The 20562-nt window shown below is 42.5% G+C and overlaps 2 protein-coding genes and 1 long non-coding RNA gene across 5 annotated transcripts in view; 1 reads left to right on the forward strand and 2 right to left on the reverse strand.

The window, feature by feature from the left end:
* MYSM1 (Myb like, SWIRM and MPN domains 1) overlaps positions 1 to 2175 on the reverse strand; it is a 23581-nt gene extending 21406 nt beyond the window's left edge. For all 3 annotated transcript variants that reach the window (XM_040565647.1, XM_040565645.1, XM_040565649.1), the window contains exon 1: positions 2098 to 2175. In XM_040565647.1, coding sequence (XP_040421581.1) covers positions 2098 to 2144 — 47 coding nt within the window. In that variant the 5' untranslated portion in view covers positions 2145 to 2175. The remainder of the gene's footprint in view (positions 1 to 2097) is intronic.
* LOC121074008 overlaps positions 1 to 17847 on the forward strand; it is a 22947-nt gene extending 5100 nt beyond the window's left edge. The window contains exons 2-3 of the long non-coding RNA XR_005822052.1: positions 2098 to 2270; positions 11640 to 17847. This is a non-coding gene — a long non-coding RNA (uncharacterized LOC121074008). The remainder of the gene's footprint in view (positions 1 to 2097; positions 2271 to 11639) is intronic.
* Positions 17848 to 18374: 527 nt separating this feature from the next.
* Positions 18375 to 20195, reverse strand: JUN (Jun proto-oncogene, AP-1 transcription factor subunit). The gene has a single exon (XM_040565669.1). It carries the CDS (start codon positions 19985 to 19987, stop codon positions 19040 to 19042), a length of 948 nt encoding a protein of 315 aa, XP_040421603.1. The 5' UTR covers positions 19988 to 20195; the 3' UTR covers positions 18375 to 19039.
* Positions 20196 to 20562: the final 367 nt, after the last annotated feature.

Genomic DNA, 20562 nt, shown 5'->3' on the forward strand with positions numbered 1-20562 from the left:
AAACTCGAGTTTATTGTAAGGAGTCAGAGGTCTGAATTGTGCTCCCAAAACTGCTAATAACTCGGTCTGTGATCTGCAAATCATTTAATCTTCAGGCCTGACTCAACAAAGTACTGAAGATATATCTGTCTTGAGTAAATTAATAGTCCTTACTCAAAGGTTGCTGGAATGGGATCTTTATGCCTTCACTGTCATTGTTCCACTGCAAAACAGAGGTAGCGATGCTTGATTTCCCTCACAGGAAAGTTTTGAGCTCTATCAATGGAAAATGTCACGTGAGTGCTAAGCAGTATTGTTAATAGAGAAAGCACACAAAAAATTTGAAACTCCGGAAAAAATTAAAAACAGAAATTGTGATATTCTTTAAGAGTCTAGTAGTATGGCAGTAATTTCCTAATGTGCTGAGTACAGAAATTGTCCTACTAAACTGTGCTAATTACAGGGTGCAGTACTCTTAACTGGCCTTGAGGAGGAACATTTGAACAATATATGCATGCAAGGTCTCTTTTAGAGCCACTGGGAGACTTTATTTTTGGAAAATAATATGCAGCAAATTACTTGTTACTAGATGCAAATCCTAGGCTTCAAAACATAATTTTGCATATTTTCTAAAAAAGTTCTTTATATGCATGTGACATGAGGAAATTCTCTGTTAAAACAAGAACCGTGTTTGTCAAGAAAATTTTGGAAGCGGGTTGTATGGATTAATTTTCAGAAATTACACTTGAAAATCCTTTATTTTTTAATTAGTGTTTTAAGTACTTTCAGAATTAAGTCTTTGTTCCAGCAATGACCTCAAAAAAGAATAAAAACCCAAACAGCTGAGAAGAAAAGATATTCATGATGGGCTATTTGAAGCACGCGTTCTGTTTATATCTTTCGAACTTATTAACTCTACTTATTTGAAATATAAATGTTTTAGGGAAGGAAGCTATATTAAAGTTCCACATCTCCACATCCTTTAATTAAGTGCATGAGACCACACACGTGTAGGATCACCAGGAAGCTCCTCATTAAAAATCAGAATGGCAAAACTTAATATTACTAAGGCAGATCTTGGGCCTTCCTTATTATCTTGTACTTATATCTGTTGTCTAAGGGGCATAAGGAGATTTTTTTCTTGGAAAATGCTTTACAGGTCAGTTTCATTTTTGCTGGGATCTTTAGCTCAACATATCCAAGGGCTTTTCCTTATTAAGTTATTTTTAATAGAAAGGGAAATGATAGATTTTGCTTGTGTCTTCTTTGTAACATAGCACTTTAGGATCTTTGTGTTCAGCAGCATGGAGATGGAGCAGATCAGCATGCAAACGTGGAGGAACTTCTGCGCTTTCCTCCAGAAGGGCATAGGATACACTTCTGGCTGGAACTAGGGCAGGTTCAGCTTCGGTGGGATCATCGGAGAAACATAGGTGTGCTGCTGGTATTTTAATTAAGTGTTGCCAAGAAGCCTGTAGTGAGCAGATTATCTTGACAGATATACTGAAATTCTTTACCGTAAGCTCTCATGTCATTGTTAAATACAGAAGCAAGACTCTGTGTAAATGTAAATTTACATAGAAAAGACCTAATTTGGATAGATCTGTGTATACTCTGTGGGAGGGTGTCAGCTGAGAGCAACATGACAGAGTTTAGAGCAGGCCTGGAAAAGGGCAGGTGATGCTATTGATAGAGAAGGTCTGCATTTTGGCCTCTGCTGAGTGATTTCAGTTAGGGAGCATCTAATCACCATTTTAACCCAGCTGTCGCTGGTCGGAGAAAGAAGGCTTGAGCCAGTTATTTTGTACGTGGAATCTCAGTTTTGCTACTTGTGTCCTTGGGCAAATCACTTAATCTCAGTGCCCTGTTTACACAAGCATTAAAAAAGGAAATTTTTTTCTACCTCACAGACATGTCCTGTGTGTTTATTAATGGTGGTGCAACGCTTTGAAGTTCCAGAGCGCTTTGAAGTTTCTGTCCTTTGAAGTATTGTTTTCTGCCTTCTCAGAGATGAACATTTATTTCTTAAATTAACACGTGCCCGTGTTTTCGAGCCTATTTTATGTTGCAATGCCATCATCAAACAGATGTTTAATTTTCTTTATTTTAATTTCTCAGAGATGAAAGCAACCAAAACTACACCTTGCATGCCGTTGAGCCACCATTTGCGACGAGGAGGACCGAGGGACCTGCAGAGGTCACCATTTCTCCACCGAGGCTCTCCACCTCTCAGCGAGGAACCTCCAGCTGCGGTTACTGCCTTCTGCTGAAACTGCATGTGCTGCAGCCGAGTGAGTGACTGCCAGTAACTTCTTGGGTTCTCTTGGGCATTTTCTTGACAAAATTGATGGAAAGCCAAGCATTAATAACACGGTTTCGCTCACCGTGATATTTTTATGTTTCCCAATGTGTGCTTTAATTTCACTGAAGACAATTGTTTGTAGTAATGCCAGCTGTTTATTGGAAACATATCTCACTGTAGAATAACCAGTTTGTAAGAGATAGCAAAGCCAACGTCATTATCTAAACATAAGGGATGGGGAAACGTATCTGGGTAATCAAGGCATTGTCATTAACAAACATGGCTCAGGAATAAAGCTTTGCTCTGGATAACCAGAAATCTAAGTGTGGCCTGGCTAGTTGAGGTTGAACTATATTTAGGTATAGTTAGATTGAGAAACAGCAGCGTATGAAGTGTTCGTGGTGATGATTAGAGCGTACTTGACTTATTATAACACTGGAAGAGAAGCTGACTAGTCAGAACGTCTGCAAGAGAGACAAAGTGTAGTGCTTGGTTTTGCCTGAAGATTAACGACAATAAATTAGGGAAGTCGAAAGGGGAGCTTTGGCACGGAGCGGTCCTGTTTGTGTTTAGTCACATTTCTGCCCAGAGCAGACCTGGGGCCTTCCTGGTACTGGGAAGCCTCTGCCCGGCTGGTATTTAAACGCGAGGTATTCCCAGGAGCAGTGCCATCCTCCCAGCGGCACTGGCACACGAGAACATGCCTGCCCTCGGGGGCCCGGCTGGGGCCTCCTGGAGGGGGGAAAGCTGATCTGTCCAGCCTCGTGTTTTGCACCTCACCCCGCGCACTGGGCTCCCATCTCATCCTCTCTGCAGCTTGCGTGCTGGCAGCACTGAACCACCCCTGCCGAGTGCCCCGTGCCAGGTCCTGTCCTTAAAAAGCTGCCTCGCAGACAGCACGGCTCCCCAGCCTCCTCCAAAAGTCATGGATGCCTTCAAAATACTAAGTAATAATACAACAGCTGATATAATAACTCAGGTATTTTAGTCTATTTACAATGCAGGTCACAAACAATGTTATCCTAACACTACAATACCATTTCCTCAAGTATAAACAAATGAAGATCCTATTAAGTGCTGCACTTCTGCAATGCAAAATGTTATTTTTCCAAAGATTAGTATGTACTTTTATGAGATTCCATCCTGGGGTATTGTAAGTGGGTAATACCCATCGGTGAAGTGCCACAGATGGCTGTAAACGCTGTGAGAGCAGACTGTGTATCCGGATCGAACTGCAGAAGTGAGGCCCAACGTTACATAAATCATCCAAAGTGAGGATTGGGATTGTTTTTCTGTTCACCGTGGATATATTAGTGAGGTTTTAGAAGAGCGACCAAACTACTTAGACAGCTTTTTTTTTGCCGTTCAGGTTTTTTGAGTAATTAGATTTAGGTATTCTTCCAAATTCTCCATGGAATTACTCACCAGGTAGTTTTCCCAGAAGCAATGTAGCAGTGGTAGAAGGAAAAAAGGTGTTCTAATTTAGCTTCGCACAGCTGAGGAAAAGCAAGGTGCTTGTTTCAAGACATAATAAATAGGGTAAAAGTTACCCTGAAACAAACAGAAAAATTGTTGGCGATGATATGATGAAATATGCATTTAGTTACTGAAATTTACATAATGCAAAGGGCAAAAAAGAAAAATAACTACTTTTACGTCTGGTGATTATCAAGAGTTGTCTGTTTCCATACGCATTTATTCTGCAGAAATCTTTGCTGTCACAAGCTTAATTTAAGAACTAATTTGTCTGTTAATTCCTAAACCCATATGGACACTAATACTGATTTTACTAATGAGGAGAAACCATTCTCCAATAATTGGCTTGAAGTTGTATCAATGTTGTGATTTTTACCTTATCATTTTAGGTGTTTAAATTTGTCTTTTCACCCCAACCCTAACAGAAAGCAGTTATGGCGAGATGTTAGTCCTCAAGTCATTAGCATGAAATGTAAATGAAGTACGAGTATTAAGTTACTAAATGCTGAGGCATCTTCAGGGATCAGCAAAACCAAATGGAGAGCAGGCGAGTTGGTTTGTTTTGTTTTTCTGTTTTTTTTTTTTTTTTTTCCAGAACAGGCAGATTTTTTTTTCCCATTTTAAACCAAACAAGCCCTTGTGGTTTTGAGTCAGGAACGTACACTTTGTCAGTGAAATCTTACAGAAGGAAATACTTCGTTAAAGTTCTTTAACTGTTGAAGGCCAGGATCCTCCCTCCCCACGGCCCCTGTGCTGACGGGGCTCCCCTTGCAGGCAGCGTTGCTCCCAGAAGGTGACCGTGGTGGTGCCACCACATCTCCTGCGGAAGCCTTTTGGCCTGATTTGCTTTGCAGAGCTACAGTAGCTTGTGGAGAACTGCTCTGAATTCAAACCAGTATGCAAGCAGGATTTTGTTCCTACTGATTATAAAATGCTGTAGAGATTAATAGAGACTAATGGGACTTTGAAAGGAAATAATGTTTTGGCACATCATAAACCAGTTTTAATTGCTGTTATTTATTAAGGTATTACAGTTAGATGTCAAGCATCAGACATTGTACAGACATTTACCTAAACAATATCTTGCCAATGAAGTCTCCCCCCTCCCAATGAAATTTTCCCCTCTCTGAGGAATCCATTTATGTATATAAATTTTATTTATTATGTCAAAAGAATTTTCAAAACCATTTATTTTAGTTCCACAGTTGTTTTTTCTGAACCTGAAGAAATATAAAACTTTTTAATTCAGTGTGGAAAACCATCTCAATATTTTTTTTTTATTCTGGTAAGAAAAACTACTTTATAATTACTCTGTAAAAGACACAGTGTGCCTTCTGAATTAGCGGTGGTAAATTTTAGGTTCAAGTAACACCAGCAGCAGGAAAAAGCTACTGTAGTATTTGTAAATGGGAAAGCAGACAGTAGGGACTGGGGGCTCAGGTAATTTCCCTCCTTAAAGCTGTCTGAGGGCAATTGGGCCTGGCTGAGTCAAATTGGTCTTCCTGATGGGCTTGTACATAGGAGGAGATTCCCTGCATCTCTTGCTTTCTCCGTAGCTGTCATCCAGGCCTCCATAAGCTTTGGTTATTATTATTTTTCTTAATATTCTAGTTCTGCTTCTTGTCTCTCTCCCTGTTTACCTTGAAAATGGTTCCCGTATTCCCTGCTCCCTGAGCTTGGAGAGGTAGCTATTTCACTGTCGGTCCTTCAGGTTTTTCTTACTGCTGTAGTTTTACAGAGGACTGGTAAAGCACTGGGTCAAAAATTCAGCGCAACCTTGTGAATCTTCAGTGGAAGAAATTCCTTTATTATTTCTTTGTTTCTCAGTTTTTCAGTAGCATCGTTCACCACCGTACAGAAAGGCAAGGCAACTCAGGGCTAACAGAGAGCCTGGCAATGCTGGTTTAGCTTGTCTTCATTACTTTTTTATTTTTTTCTTTTGTTCTAGTATTCTATATTTAGAGAAATAGTAGGTTGTTCTCAGTTATTTCATGTTAAATGGCTAAAATCCAAGTTTCACTTAAATTCTACCTGCCTTCATATGTCTATCACCATTAGATCTTCACTACTCTATCTAAATTATAGCACTTTTCTAGTCTTCGGACAATTCAAATTATTCAAGGGGCTTTTTATACATTTTTTTTTTAAATCAGGATTTTTCCTCCCTTTTTTCCTGGAAAAGATTTTATGGAAGCATTTCTTTCCTTTTTTTTTTCTTTTCTTTTTTTCTTTTTTTTCTTTTTTTCCCATTTACCTATATTGTGATTCAGTTGAACTCCATCCTGGTCAACTAGTTAAAATCATCTTACGTTTGTTTATGCTTGTTGTACATCAAAACAAAGTTTAACTCGCCTGGTATATAGCAATGCTATCAAATCATCACCATGTACTGTTTCTTTCTTGTTAGTGTTTTAATCTGTTCACAATGCTGTAATTTGGCTGGTAGCTTTTCTTCTGTTTCACAGCATTTCTCTTGCTAGTGTTTTCTGAGGCAGAGAGCATCAATTCTTTCATGTTATCTCCTCATTCCACTTCTGACTGCTTCCCCTGTCCCTCATTTGATCTCTGGCTTTGGCTGACTGTGCTGGTTCCCCAGACCGTCTGTGTCTCCTTGTTTGTCAGCATCTGGATTCCCGTGCCTCACCTTGGCTCCAGTTCAGAAAGTGTGTAAGTATATAGTTGACTATAGAGAGGTGCTTCACTGGAGTGCAGGTTTGATTCCCAAAAACTTCAGTAAAACATTAGCGGCTTCTATCTTTCTGAATTCAGAACCGTGCTGAAGCACGGAGGAAGTGATTAGCTGCTGCTCTGGATCAGGGCCTCAGCCCTCCTCCTGTCTGACTCCACGTGAGACACCCGTGCTGACTTGGGTCGCTCCCTAAATCACAAAGCCCTGACAACTCCTCCAGATTCATGGCGTTTGCTTTCCTTGGCATATCCCAAAACATCCTTCTCTGTTCAGCTGCACCTGTGATATTCCAGCAGCTCTCTTTGTTCCCAAGCCATTATGTCTTCCTACTCAAATTTCCATTCAAAGAGTGATTCATCCAGCAGGGGAAAGGCATGACCTAGCTGCCCCCTCAGTTTCCATCGCTTTGCAAATCATGTGCAGTCTCATCTGAACCGGAGCTTTCATTTCAGACTTCTCTCTTCCCTTTCCTTAAACTATTTTTTTTATTCCTTATTCCTGTAGAAAACCCTGAGAGCAGAGAAATGTTGGCTGCACAAACAGGCTTTTTTTAAACTAGCTTTGGTCACAAGAGCAAGGAAAACACATCAGCATGGATTTTCTTTCCTCTAGGAATGCCTTTTCTCACAGCAGCTGATTACATACAGTTGTTACCTGTGCCATAGCTACTCTGAGGACAAAGCACACGCCTGACTCATTACACCAGCATACCAGCATCCTTCTTCTTTTTTTTTTTTTTTTTTTAATAATAGCTTTCATGCTCTGAATTGGTTCTAATGTCCAGCTGGAGAGAATTGCACACCTCCACCAAAAGCCTGTGCAAGAGCTGCATACTCTTCCGTCATTCTTTATGATGCTTTTGATGTCTTCCATTGTACCCTGTATACTACTTTACTCGTCTTCCTTTGAATACTGTCTTAGACATTTAAAGTCCCCTATTCCCCTTTTTCCTCTGTCATCAAACCCATTAATTTGCAACTTCTGTCTCCTCTGCTGTGCAGTAGAAGCATTCCCTATTTAAGAATTGTTTTCCTTGCCTGCCTAAATAGCCATTTTGGGTTTACAAGACTCTCAGGGTTAATTTCTGTTCTCTGAGACTTCTGGGACTCCTGCCAGCTGACGTGGTGGATGCTGAAGAGGTACCTACAGCCATTGTAGCCTACCTGTAGGTCTGTTTTCTGCTGTTATGGTTCCCAGTAAAGCAGTCTTTGGCTCAATATATATCCCATAATAGTACACAGAGTAGTAGTATGTCTGCTAGGGATTTTTAAAAGACTCAGATTAAGGAAAAAAGAGTGATTTTTTTTAACAAGTTCTTGCGCAGTGAACTAGCTACAATAAGTAAAGAGAAGAGCTAGAAAATCACCCTTTTTTTCCTTTTGTCACAAGACGTGGGGAAAGCTTAGTTTCAGCTAAGTGTTAATGTAGCATTGTGAGAATGGGATCAGCATGACATTAAGAAGTGAAAGAAGGGATATTGTAGTGACAGCTCAAACTATATTGAATTCATGCTTAATTCAATAAAGTAGCACTATTAAATTTATCTGAACTAGTCAGAGCTTGCAACAGAATTCAGAGCAAGCTTACTAGGGACTATACAAGGCCATCTATTGATCTATTTTCTAGAAATATTGGCAAATTTAGCTTAATTTTGGCAGATTACAGCCCAGAGTTCTACTTCCCATACTGTTCTGAATTGGTACCTCTGTTCCTTTTCTTTGAGTCTTTTAAATCAAAAACTATTAAATATCTCCTGTGTTCTGCGGGTTTGCTTGTTGTTGGTCTATTTTACAACAGGATGCATTAATGTTATCTCAATATGACTTTCAGTTTTGCATGGATTGGCACCAAACCCACCAGAATGGTAGTTTGCTCCCCCCTCCTCCTCTTCTACTCACTGGCATAATTTCCATCCAACAAAGCTTTTCAAAAATAAGGAAGGAAAAGGCCTTCCTGTACAAGCTTCCTGTGGATCCTATCCAGATATAAAAGACTTGTGTAAAAGCTTGGCAGGCGATCCCAGCATATGCCACTTAGTGACTTCCTTTTTTTATGTATCGTTCCATGTACAGCAAATGAATCTGAAAATTGGAGTAATTTTCATTCATTTTTGAATAAGAAATCTTAAATGGTAAATTTCCTATCTGTGTAGAACGCCCACATTTTAAATTAAAAGTTTTGAATGTTGACAGCATTAGTCATAGGAAATCCTGTATGAACATCCAGCACTTAAGTTGGACCTTCCCCTAGATCACACCATAGAAGGAGTTTACAGGAAAACATTCTGTTAGTTTTGAATACTTCATCGATTTTAACCCTTCACATGCCACAGCGTCTGGTAGAACTGTGTTTTTCTGGAGCCCATTTTCTTGAGATTGAAGCGGTATTTAAAATCTATATATTTCAATGCTAACATTTTCTGTATTTTAATAATATCAGCTTACACAGTGCTTGGATGGACTGCGGTTTGTTCTCCATCCTATTGCTAGAGACACATGCTGTCTTGGGTAAAAGTGAGGCACAGGAGCAAGGTAGCACAGGCAGCAGCCCACGTGCTCCTTACTTCGATGCTAGGTGACTGTCTGCGAATGGCAGCACAGAGGGGACACCAGACTTCAGTGCCAGCTGAAGGATGTCACAGCTTAAAGAACGGGCTGAGAGGACAAATATGTTCAGACTTAACGCTATCTGCTTCAAGCAAACTGTATAATGTAACAGTAAAATTGGAAGTTAAAAAAGACAACATAGCTTTGTAAATTAAACCATAACGTGGATGAGGCATGAAATAATACATGCAGCTATGTCGCACAGGATCATTTTCACATTACACAGGTGAACCAACCTTGATGGTTTCTTTGTCTTTATTTAAAACGAGCCATCCCACAATGGACTTTAAATCTTAAAAAAAATAAAAAATAAAATCTAGTTTTCATTTTCACTGAGTGGGAAAATTCCACACATGTCTAGTTATTGTTTAACAGCTGGCTTAAATTGAGGTTTTAGACTTAAGGAAGGAATCCCAGAGCGTGAAGTATCAAATAATACCTAAACTCAAGATGAGGATGAGGCTCGTGACGTTGGGCACAGCAGGCATATACTCAGCAAATGAGATTAAAAATATCAGTGCTGTGAAGCCTGTCCTAGTACTCCAGCTTTAGATCAAAGTATAGCAATGTTTAAATATAGTTTAATTAATGAATCAAAACATATAGGCTTTAGATTAGGCAAATACTGATGGTTGAAAATGAAAGAAATAACAAGGTATTAAAATAGTCTTTGAGAGCTTTACTTCTATTCTGACTCTTCTGATGAATTTAAACAGCCTTTGGCTTGTTTGGGGGGCTTCATCATTATAAATGATCATTTTTGGTTGTATAGGCAAAAGTGAGCATTTTTACTGGCTGCATGGAGAGCTTTTGTTGGTTTTAACCTCTACTCATAAAACTCCTTTTCAACTCTGAGACTCACTTTTGAGTCTCACGTACCTTTGAGTCTTCAAGTAATTCAAGTCAGAGTGCAGATCTCCGTGAAGCCCAGAGCATTCTGAAGATCTGAACCAGAGAGAGGATTTAGGCCTAGAAACAGTTCTTAGATTTGGGACTTTTGGGTTGTTGTTGTCTTTTTTGTTGTTGGTTTTCCTTTTTAAGCTAAGACCTGGACTGCACCATAGATCTTCCTTGTGCTTCACACAAAGAGGTGTTGTGAGAAGCCTTGTGTGTGACTATGGATTAGTCCCGTGTAAAGCTGTACCTGGGATTTAAACTCAGATTCGCTACTTACAGTGCTGCTGTCTGTTGTGAGACCAGCTGAACCCTAGAAGCAGTGAGGAATCTGGTTTTATTTTTGGATGTTAATTGCTAGATCTCGCTTGTGCCCGTTTCTGTGCAGCGGTACAGGACAAGGAGTTCTATTTCTTCTTACTGCCCTTAGAGCATTACTGCCTCTGTAGGAGCTAGAGCCCCCTAAAGAGGAAGGGAAAGGATGAGGCCAGTAGTACTGTGCTTTTCACAGGGTGCCAGGCCCGCATGTCTGTGGCTGAGCTGCATGGCGTCTTCCCAAAGGGGATAACGTTGGCTTTTCCTTCTTAGATCAGGCTGTGGACATGGCAGGACACTTAGAATTGAAATTCAAGAGAGAATACCATGAGAAAGACTACAGAACATCAGGCAGTACTGTTCCTAAACTGAGATGCTTATGTCCTTAATTTGCAACAGATTTGGGAATTGAGCTGTTTCTAGCAGAAAAGGAGTAACTTGGTAAGATCTTCTGTTCCCTGAGCTCATTACCCTGTTCCTTTTGTCACTTTGTTGTTACCTCTAGAGTTTGATTGGAAATGTACCTGGCGTTGCTAGTAGCAAATAGCTGCCACAGATACTAACAGTACCAGCATTTCATTAACCCAGATGCCCGTTCAACCCACAGGCACATAACCGTGGAAGCAACAACAATTGACATGAAGTTAAAAACCAAGCCTTTCTCATATTGCCAGTCTGGCATTTCCTGTCCAGTGAAAAACACAGAAGCAATTTCTGCACATAAGAATGATGAACAGTGAACAGAGGGGGCCAAGGAAATAGCTTGTAACTAATTTTGGGTGTGCTGGTGTATTTTGTAAGTAAATTCAAAACAGACATGGAAGCCAACATCAGGAGCATGTGCAAGAAATTCCATTTGTAAGACTTTGAATAATAACCTCGCTGCCCTCTTAAATAATTTTAAATATATATGCACAAAGTTAGTCATCTCACACAAAGCAGTTTCATAAGCAGGTACACTAAGGACTCCCAGTTCTTGTTCAAGTTAATGGGCGCATGAAAATTGTTCGCTGTGAAAGTCAAACCACGTTTTATAGGTTTGTCCATATGGGAAGTTGGGCTTGTTTAACCCAAAGTGTGAATTCAAATTAAGTTATTAAAACTGGTGCAAGAGCTGCCTGGGCATTTTTGTAGCGCAGTTTAAATTGGGAAGAGTGAATTTAAGAATTCTGACTCAATTTCTGGTAATTTGGAGATTGCTAATGAGCATTTCTTTCAGAGGATGCCACATCCCTACTGCTGGTTACGGGCACTGAGGTTCTGCTGCTCCATGACCCCCATAACTTCAGTGTTTGTGGGGCTGTCTGCTTAATCAAATAAGGGAAGCAATGCAGATTGAAAAAAACAAACCACTATATTTTTTTTTCCTTTTGGCCAGGTTATTTCTAGACGATCAGTTTCCTGCAATATTCTAAGAAGTTCCACCAGCATAAACATAAATAAGTGGAAAAGAAGATGTAAAGAAGGAGGGAAAAGGTGGCTGCTCAAGCTGGCACCAATGTGAAAAAAAAGTGCTTATGTGCATCAAGGCCTGGTGGCTGATCTGTCCCTGCTTGCCTGGCAGCAGCAGCCCTTGCAGCACTGGTGGCCAACCCTTCAGCTACTGCAGTCCACAAACTGGCAGGTAAATCTAAGTTATTTCATTGATATCTTAAAACACCGCAGCTAAAGCTACCCAAGGTCATGCAGCAAGGCCCCAGGTTGTATCAAAATCAGTGAAATAAGAGTGTGCATCTTTTAATGTTTTAATTTAAACTATCCGTTTTAAAGAGCTAGAGCCGTGTAACTTTCTGGTGAAGATAAGAGTTTGGTTTGAGGCTCAGCAAATTCCTGGTACGAGAAAAAGTCTCTTGGGACAAAATGTTTTGCCCTTGCTTGTTTTCTTTCCTTCTACGCTAGAGATTCTGACATCCCTGTTACCCAACATGAGAATACACTATGATTTTTAAACATGTTTCCTTCCCAGTACGTATCAGTGGCCTGATTTCCAGAACTGGTATTTCTGTGTAGCATCGTTAGGAGTTGTGCTGCTTTTTGGTAACTGTTCAATCAGTATTTTGAAAAAATAGAAATATCGGTCAACTTTATTGTTACTTTTGCAAAATTAGACAGAAGTAAAAGCTGTTAAGTAGCACTGAGGCTCAGCCAGGAGCACTTCCCTAAATACACTAAGCTTAGATGGTTTGGGCAGTGCAGAAGTGGCAAATAAAATTCAGAAGTCTCTAACCAAGCTAAAATATTAAAAGCCCAGCTGAAAGTGCACAGAGAAGAGTGGCCTGCTTTTTCACAGGTCACAGCCCTGAAACCTGATGTTGCGGGAAGTTAGATAAAGATGTGCTGCTTCCTGCGGTGCTGCACTGGAAAGATACTGGTTAGAAATCTCTGTTTAAAGGAGAAGGAAACTGGACAAAGACCACTAAATTCTGCTTGCTTTCCATCGTTTAAAGAAGGAAACTTTGCTGCTAGCTTTTCAAGGGCTATCTTTGTTCGGTAATCTTGTTGCAGACTAACTGTAAATTCTTGTAATGTCACTCCTAAAGGCAGCTATGCTTAGAGCATAGCTTTACGTAGTTTTTATGTAATTTGACGTATAAAAGCAATTTTTTTAAATGATTAGAATATTTATATTTAGAAATTAACTGGTTCAGTCAGGAGGGAGAATGGGCGATCTGTATGATAGCAAAGCCAAACAGGAAAACTAAAGGTGCGTTTTGAGATTTTGGGTTCCTTTTCTCCCTTTTAGGTATTTGGGTCAGACACTTAGTGATTATTCAGCATGATAAGGATCATATCTTGATTGGGGCCCAGACATACCACTGGAGGGTTCGTAATGAGTCTTGTTTTTAATGACTTGTTGTAAAGAGTTTTGAACAGTTAATGTTTGGAGATACTTTATTGTTTGTAGGGAAAAATAGCGTACATTATATGTGTGATGCAGTAGAATAAAACTTTGCATATGGAAAGTTATTCATTGCTAACACATGGTGGATGTTTACAGAACTTTTCCGTTTAGTAAAAGGAATTGTCTGCTGATCCTAATCAGGTAATCATTAGAGCCAGGTTTCATCCTATCGGAGTAGAGGCTTTTAAGTTAAAGAACGAGACAGCTGACTTACAGGCACTTCCCGTTAGCCATGTAGTTTACCCAAGCTCCTCTCTCTGAAGATGCATGTGCTTTTCTGTTGATTATAAAGAGAACCCGTGGTGCCTCCTAACCTAGATAACCTAACTGAATAAATCCTTACCCATATCTTTGAAGTGTTATGGCTTTGTTTCAAGAGGAACTTTGTGTTTGACTTTTCAAGGTGAAAATAAAGCAACAACCAAAGCTTGTAAGGTGGGTGCAGCAGCCAACAATTTTTACTATTGTTAAAAGTTCTAAAACTACTTTTGGATGAAAATGAACTTTTCATTCACAAGCTGCCAAGGTGCTGTGATTTGTGGTCATGCAGAGGTCAGCAACTTTGAAATCTCATTACTTGAAATAGGTAGGCTTCAATTTTTGTAGTACTAAGCTGTGCTTTTAAACCTGCCAATAATCTATCTAGTGGAGATTCAAACTTCTGAAGTTAACTCTCTTCGTTACCGGGTACTATGTGAATTTCTCTGTGAGTTTGAATAGCAACATTCACTGGATCGTACCTGCATCATGCATGTTTTTGTGACTTGTTATCTGAGATGTAAAAGGCGTGATAACAGGAGTCATCCCCATTAAGTTAGTATCCTGGATGAGAGTTCAGAAAAACAGACAGAGGTGCTGGGTTTTGGACCCTTTGGGTCCTCTGAAATAACTGTGATTATTTTATGATGCAGGATCTCCCTACTCATTGCAGTGATTATTTTAAGAATTTAGTGGAGCTGTTAATTCTTAATTTTTTATTTATATATTTTTAAACATCTGCATGATAGCAGCTTTCCTCTGACGACTTTTCTGGCTACTACACCGTCTAAGCAGAATCTCGTGTTGCAGGTATCTGTGCAGCTTGTTCCAGGACTGTTTGTTTTTGAGCTCCATCTGCTGGAATTGTGTCCTGTTTCCCACATCTTCGGTGTTATTAAGCTGCCAGGTTTCACAGGAATTGTTTTAGATTTAAAAGAGAATAAAGAACAAAGGTCAGTTTGGAGGATTGCTAGCAAGTTGCTGGTCCTTTTGTTTATGGCATCAACATAAAAATTGCTTGTAGAATTCAAGGCTCAAAACACAAAGTGATTGTGAGACTGAGGAGGATAAATGTTAGTTCTGCTTTTGTTTACAGAGTTAGTTTCTAGGTATTTTATAGAGATTTAGATTAATCAGGTCAGGTCATAACCTATTCAGTTCTGTCTTACTAAAGATTTCAAAAATAGGTTATGTACTTCACTCATTTTTCTGAATTAGTTTTTTTTCCCCCTAATGTCTGTTGTTACTGTGTAACTGAGAAAACTAGCAGCATTTTCAATATTTAATTAACTCTTTAAAAAGCTGTGCTTTCCCATTATAACTCTGTTTCTACTATTTCTGAATATTTAAGGACAGAAGGGACCATGATGAACATCTAATTTGATTTCTGGAGTTCCATTGTTCCTTAACAAAAACGTACCGCAAAGAATAATGCGCAGAATTGGAAAGGAGGGCCCTGCTGTGCAAAGCCACTTTAAAACTGTTTAAGTAGTCAGAGGCTTTCATGGTAAATTATATGATGACTTTCTACAAGTTCTCTTTGTAAGAAGCACCAGTTCTGTTCGATACACACGATAATGTATATGTGTAGAATTAGGACTGCCGCCAGTCTTTGGGTGCAGGCAGGGGTGCTGGCAGCGCATGTAATTCTAAAGAACAAGCACTTCTCTGGAATGATCCCTTCTCAAAAAGCAACCCACCTGCACTGTCCTTTTCTTTAGCTGGAAGGTTAATACCACCTTCCTTCTACCTGACCCATAGCGAATGTTACTGAGGTAGATTGTGCTTTGTAATGGGTTTCTGTATACAGTAATTTCAAATATTATTTCCTTGCTGTCCGTCTGCCTGTTAGCAATATTTTGTGTTCACTTATGATCGCAATTTTATTTTTTTTTTCAATATACCAAACTTTGCCTGAACTAGTTTAAGTTTCTTGGTATGGGTGAATCTCCAGTTTTACCCATGTCTTGGGGACGGGTTGGGAGGAAGAGATGGAGAACAGAGAAGGCACGAGGGGTAATATTAAACGTACGTGTTCCCTAGGCTTCTGCATGGGACAAAACTGTCAGTCTGTTTTCCACGCAGGTTTAGAGGGATACTCTGCAGTTCATGACAGGTTCCTGTAAAACGGAAAGATAGCCAAGGCATCTCTTGGCTGTTGGGCTTTGCCATTAGGTGGGCACGCGCTGCCTTAGGCTGGTACTGAAGTGCCACGGTTTGAGGTCAGACCTGCAGAGAATCGGGCAATTCAACAACGAAGGGCTCTGCTGCTGTGCTCTGAGGTTAAAACCGGCTGGTACGCAACTCTGTGCCACTAGAATAAGTTAGATCATTGCTGCTATTTCTGTAATGACAAGTAATTTGGATTTAAAAGTATTCAGCAGTAATCACGGTCAAACCCCCAGTGCAGCTCACCTCTGCTCCTGGGACAGAAGTGTGAGGTGCTTGCCGTTGTTAGCACAGACCCAAATTCTAATTAATATCTCCGTAACCCAAACATGTTGTTCTGATTAGCCGCTCTTTGCCTAGGCATTTCTGCACAGCCTGCCCTGTTTGAAACCCTGCCTTTTTCTGACTTCACTTCCTGAATCCGTTGACAACACTCACAGCCAAACAAAATACATGTTCACAATGCTGTTATTTGCAAAATATTCCCTTGTGAGTACAGCTGGGGCAACAAAAAGAGAGTTTCTTTCTGAATCTCAAAGAGAGCTGACTTTTCCTTATAAAAGCGAGGCGCACAAAGCATTAGGCAATTTTAATCTCGAGTTAAGTAGGTGTTAAAACTTTACATTTCACCACATATAAACGCACGCATGTCTTTCATTACAGTCATGTGTATTGATTACCAAGCCATCTAGTAATACGCGAAGAGTGCTGAATTTTAGTCTCTGCTGAAGTGAACCATGCAGCGACAGGCTCACAGCCCACCACGCTGTGTACAAAACAGACGGAGGCGACGCAAACTTTCTTTGCCTCGTCTCGGGCCTGATCCTGACACGAGGTCTAAGAAAGGATTCGTGCTCCGGTGCCCCTCGTCTCCTTGCGGCTCTGCACGTTGGCACCAAAACCCACCTTGCTCGATGGCAGCGTCTCTGCCGGGCTGGGCCGAGCCCAGCAGCCCACGTCACGCCGGCCGGCCGGTGCCCACGTAGGGAGCAGCGCTGCTCCTCGGTGACTTTGTGCCGGTGCCACGGAGCGTCGTGCTGGAGAGGGACGAGACGTAACCGCAACGCGAAGTGTCTGTGCGCGCATTAGGATGGGGTGGAGCAGACTGTCACTCAGCTGTGTTTAATTAACATAGTATTTTATATAATGTATTTATTTTTTTGCGTAATTAGGTGATTAAGCAAAATGCTTGCTAGTAACATCTATTCCATAACCCAGCACTGTTGAGTTAAGCAGGCACCTTTGCAGGTAATTAATCTCCTTGCCCTGCTTATTTTGCTAGTTGGCACTTGCTAAATCCCTGTAAAACCACACCCAGCAGTGCTGTGTATTATCCCTCTGCTGTCTATTCCTACATATGGTCAAAATCAACTTACCTTCCGGGTTGCTGACATCAGCAAAATGTACTCTTGGCAAACTGCAGTATCCTCCTAGTAACCCTTTGTTTGGTTGGTGTTGTTACAAGCCTATTCCTCTGGCAGCAGCAAACAGCATCTGAACGCTCGCCTACCTTGACACTTGGGCTACGACGTGGAAGGATATCACCACCAGACAGTTAAAACATTAAAACAACGCCTCACAGGATAAAGATCATATAAAATGTGTGTCCCACCCCCCCAAATTAAATCAGTCAGAAGAGACAGCTCTGTGCTTCCTGTAAGGAACTGGTCTCTGGACACACAGTAGCTGCAAGTTTCAGGGCATCATTTTGGTAACAGGGAAGGTAAACATACACAGTTACCTAGTCATCTGGAGAAGTGACCTTAAGCAAGACTCGCTCCAGTTGAAATTATGCCTATCTGTATTTTAAGGAAAAAAAAAGACATTAAGACTGCCTGCTCTGAAAAGTTAATATTGTTACTTCTCTAATAATTCTTAGTATTTTCTGCCTCTCTTTTGATGGTATCTTTTTCCTCTTACCTCTTTGGCCATAAACATCATGCAGGAAAACATCTGATCTCCCCTCAAATATATACTCATGAAACGGGTACAGTGTTCTAAAAAATCTGGCACCAAAATCATTTCCCCAAAGAGTTAAGTAGTATGTTTCTAAGGTATATATTTACATCATTGTACTAAAACCCAAGTTTTTATTTAAACTATATGGGAAGTGCCAGAAAAGTTCCTCCCATGTCTTTTCATTTCCTGCCAGGCAGTTTTCCCAGCTTTCCTAGTGCTAAAAAGTTTGGGACTTGCAGTAACACCTGAAGGGAAGGGATTTCAAGGTACAGAGAGTTATAAAGTTATTTACTGCTGACAACAGCATAGTCACAAATATTAACAAAGATTACCTCTTACCTTGGAAAGAACATGCAGGGATAAAGGTGACCATTTCTGCTTTTGAAGTCTAGAGCTGTTTGTTGTTGTTTTTTAAAGAAAAAAAAAAAAAAACAACACAGCCTCTTGCCTGATCCTGCTGAGGGCATTAGTTTAATGGAAAGGCACGCAGGAGCACAAGCAGCCACTGAGAGTTGTGGAGCAGCTTCCCACACCGGCCACCCCTCTGCGCTCTGCTTGGAGTTAGGTCAGCTGCCTCAGCTGGGCCACCGCGACACAGCAGGCGATCTGCTCAGGTTAAGATTAGTAACTACAACTTCAAGACAACTCAAAAAGTTGTATTTGTGTAGCGCCTGGGATCTGGTTCCCCCCCCTCTCCTCCTCACACGTTCTCCAGGACACGCCTGTAGTTACAGAGTAAATTTAACATAATCCCTGCCCTTTAGAGTTCAGCATAAAGGGCATTTTCCCAACTCAGGTACTGGCAAAAAAAGTGTGAGGAGGAAATGCATTTTAAGTATTTTATTTTTTCTTAAATATAATAGAACCTTCTAGATTTTTTTTTCCAGAAACAGAAACATTAAAAAATTATACTTTATTACAAATGGTAAACTCAGAGTGCTAAAAAAAAGCCTCTTATTTACAAACAATACTGGGCAGCGCCCAAATAAACAACATAAAAATAACTTACAAAGTCATGAAGTAGTTTATTGACATTAATCAACTTTCATAAAATAAAATAAAAAAAGATATGTACATACACGATTTACTTGAAGGCAGGCAGAACAGTTCTTTTTTGTTTATCAGCCTCCCCACAAAACCTCCCTCCCACTTTTTGTTTCTTAAGGAATACTACATAAAGCAATCTACAGTTTCTATTGCAGTTTAACCTTTAATACTGAATGATCATCGAATGTTAGGTCCATGCAGGTCTTGGTCAATGTTAAACGAAGATCTGACGTCTCTGAGCAGGAACAGCACTTCTCGGAGCAGTGCTGGCTGCTTCACCAACTCGGGCTGAAGGCTTGCCAGTCTTTCCACACATGCGCTTTGCAGAGCACAGGCAGGACTCAGCCTTTCAGCTCTTACCATTAGCTTTACGCATCTGCCGCTTCGGGTCTGTCGTTGGGTTATACCACAATATCACAGTTCACGTTTTTAAGCCAGTCTCTTCAAAACGTTTGCAACTGTTGTGTGAGCATTAGCTGGCACCCGCTGTTGACATGGTTCATGACCTTCTGCTTAAGCTGTGCAACCTGTTCTCTGAGCATGTTGGCAGTGGATGCCAGCTCTGAGTTCTGGGCTTTCAAAGTTTTCACTTTTTCCTCCAACCTGGCAATCCTTTCCAACTTCCTTTTCCGGCACTTGGACGCGGCGATTCTGTTTCTCATGCGCTTTCGCTCGGCTTTGATTCTCTCCTGCGACTCCATGTCAATGGGGGACAGGGGAGGGGTCTCCCCCGGCATCTCGGGGACAGTCTGCGGCTCCTCCTTCAGAGCCTGAAGCCTGGGGTGCTGCACGGGCATCTGGGCGTTTAGGTGGTGCTGCGGCGCGTAGCCCATGCCGTTGGCGTTGTAGCTGGGCGCCGAGCTGAGCGCGTTGGGGTTGAAGTTGCTGAGGTTGGCGTAGACGGGGGGCTCGCTGTGCAGGCCGGCGTTGAAGCTGCCGCCGCCGCTGGCCATGGACGACACAGGTGCCATGCCGCCGCTGACGGGCTGGGCGGCCGAGGTGACGCTGGGCAGCGTGTTCTGGTTGTGCAGCTCGGCCAGCGCCCGGACGAAGCCCTCGGCGAAGCCCTCCTGCTCGTCCGTCACGTTCTTGGGGCAGAGGAACTGCGTGGGGGTCGGCGTGGTGGTGATCAGCCCGTTGCTCGACTGGATGATGAGGCGCTCCAGCTCGGGCGAGGCCAGCTTCAGGAGGCCCACGTCGGGCGAGGTGAGCAGCTCGGCGCTCTTGTTCCGCAGGTGCGGCTTCAGGTTGCTGCCGGGGTCCGCCAGGTTCAGCGTCATGCTCTGCTTCAGCACCTTGGCGTTATTGTATCCGTACCCGCCGCTCTCCGGCGGCGCGAAGCCGCCGTTCAGCGCGTCGTCGTAGAAGGTAGGCTCCATCTTCGCGCTCATAGAACGGGGCGCGGACGGAGCCGGGAGCCCAGCTTCTCCCGGAGCCCGCCCGACGCCCGGCCGGGCCGCCGCCGCCGCCGCTCCTGCCGCCGCCGCCGCCGCCCCCCCGGCTCCCTCACGGCTCCCTCACGGTCCCCTCACGGCGGCCGGCCCCGCGCTGCTGCTGCTGCCGCCTGCCTCCGTCCCGCCCGCCCGCGCCGCGCTCTGAGCCCGCTGGCGGCGTGCAGCCCTTGGCTTATCAGCGGCCGGCCGCCGGCTAAAAATAGCCCATGATGTCACCCCGCCGGCTCCCCATTGGCTGCCGCCGCCTCTCCCCGGGGGGGGCGGGCCCTCGGCCCCGTCGCCATGGCGACCCCGCCCCCTAGAAGCTTCGGAGCGCGCGCCGCGGGGCACTGTGGGATGAGGTAATGCTGGCGGCCGGCGCGGGGCACTGTGGGCTGACGTAGTGCGTTTGAATATCTGGTTACCGCCGCCCGCCCGCGCGCCGCGCGGGTTGGACGCCGCCGGACGCCTCCTCAGCCGGAGCGTACCAACCGCGCCGCCAGCACGGGGGGGGGGGGGGCGCCGCCGCCTCC

The sequence above is a fragment of the Cygnus olor genome, chromosome 8 (genome assembly GCF_009769625.2).
Source record: "Cygnus olor isolate bCygOlo1 chromosome 8, bCygOlo1.pri.v2, whole genome shotgun sequence".
NCBI lineage: Eukaryota > Metazoa > Chordata > Aves > Anseriformes > Anatidae > Cygnus > Cygnus olor.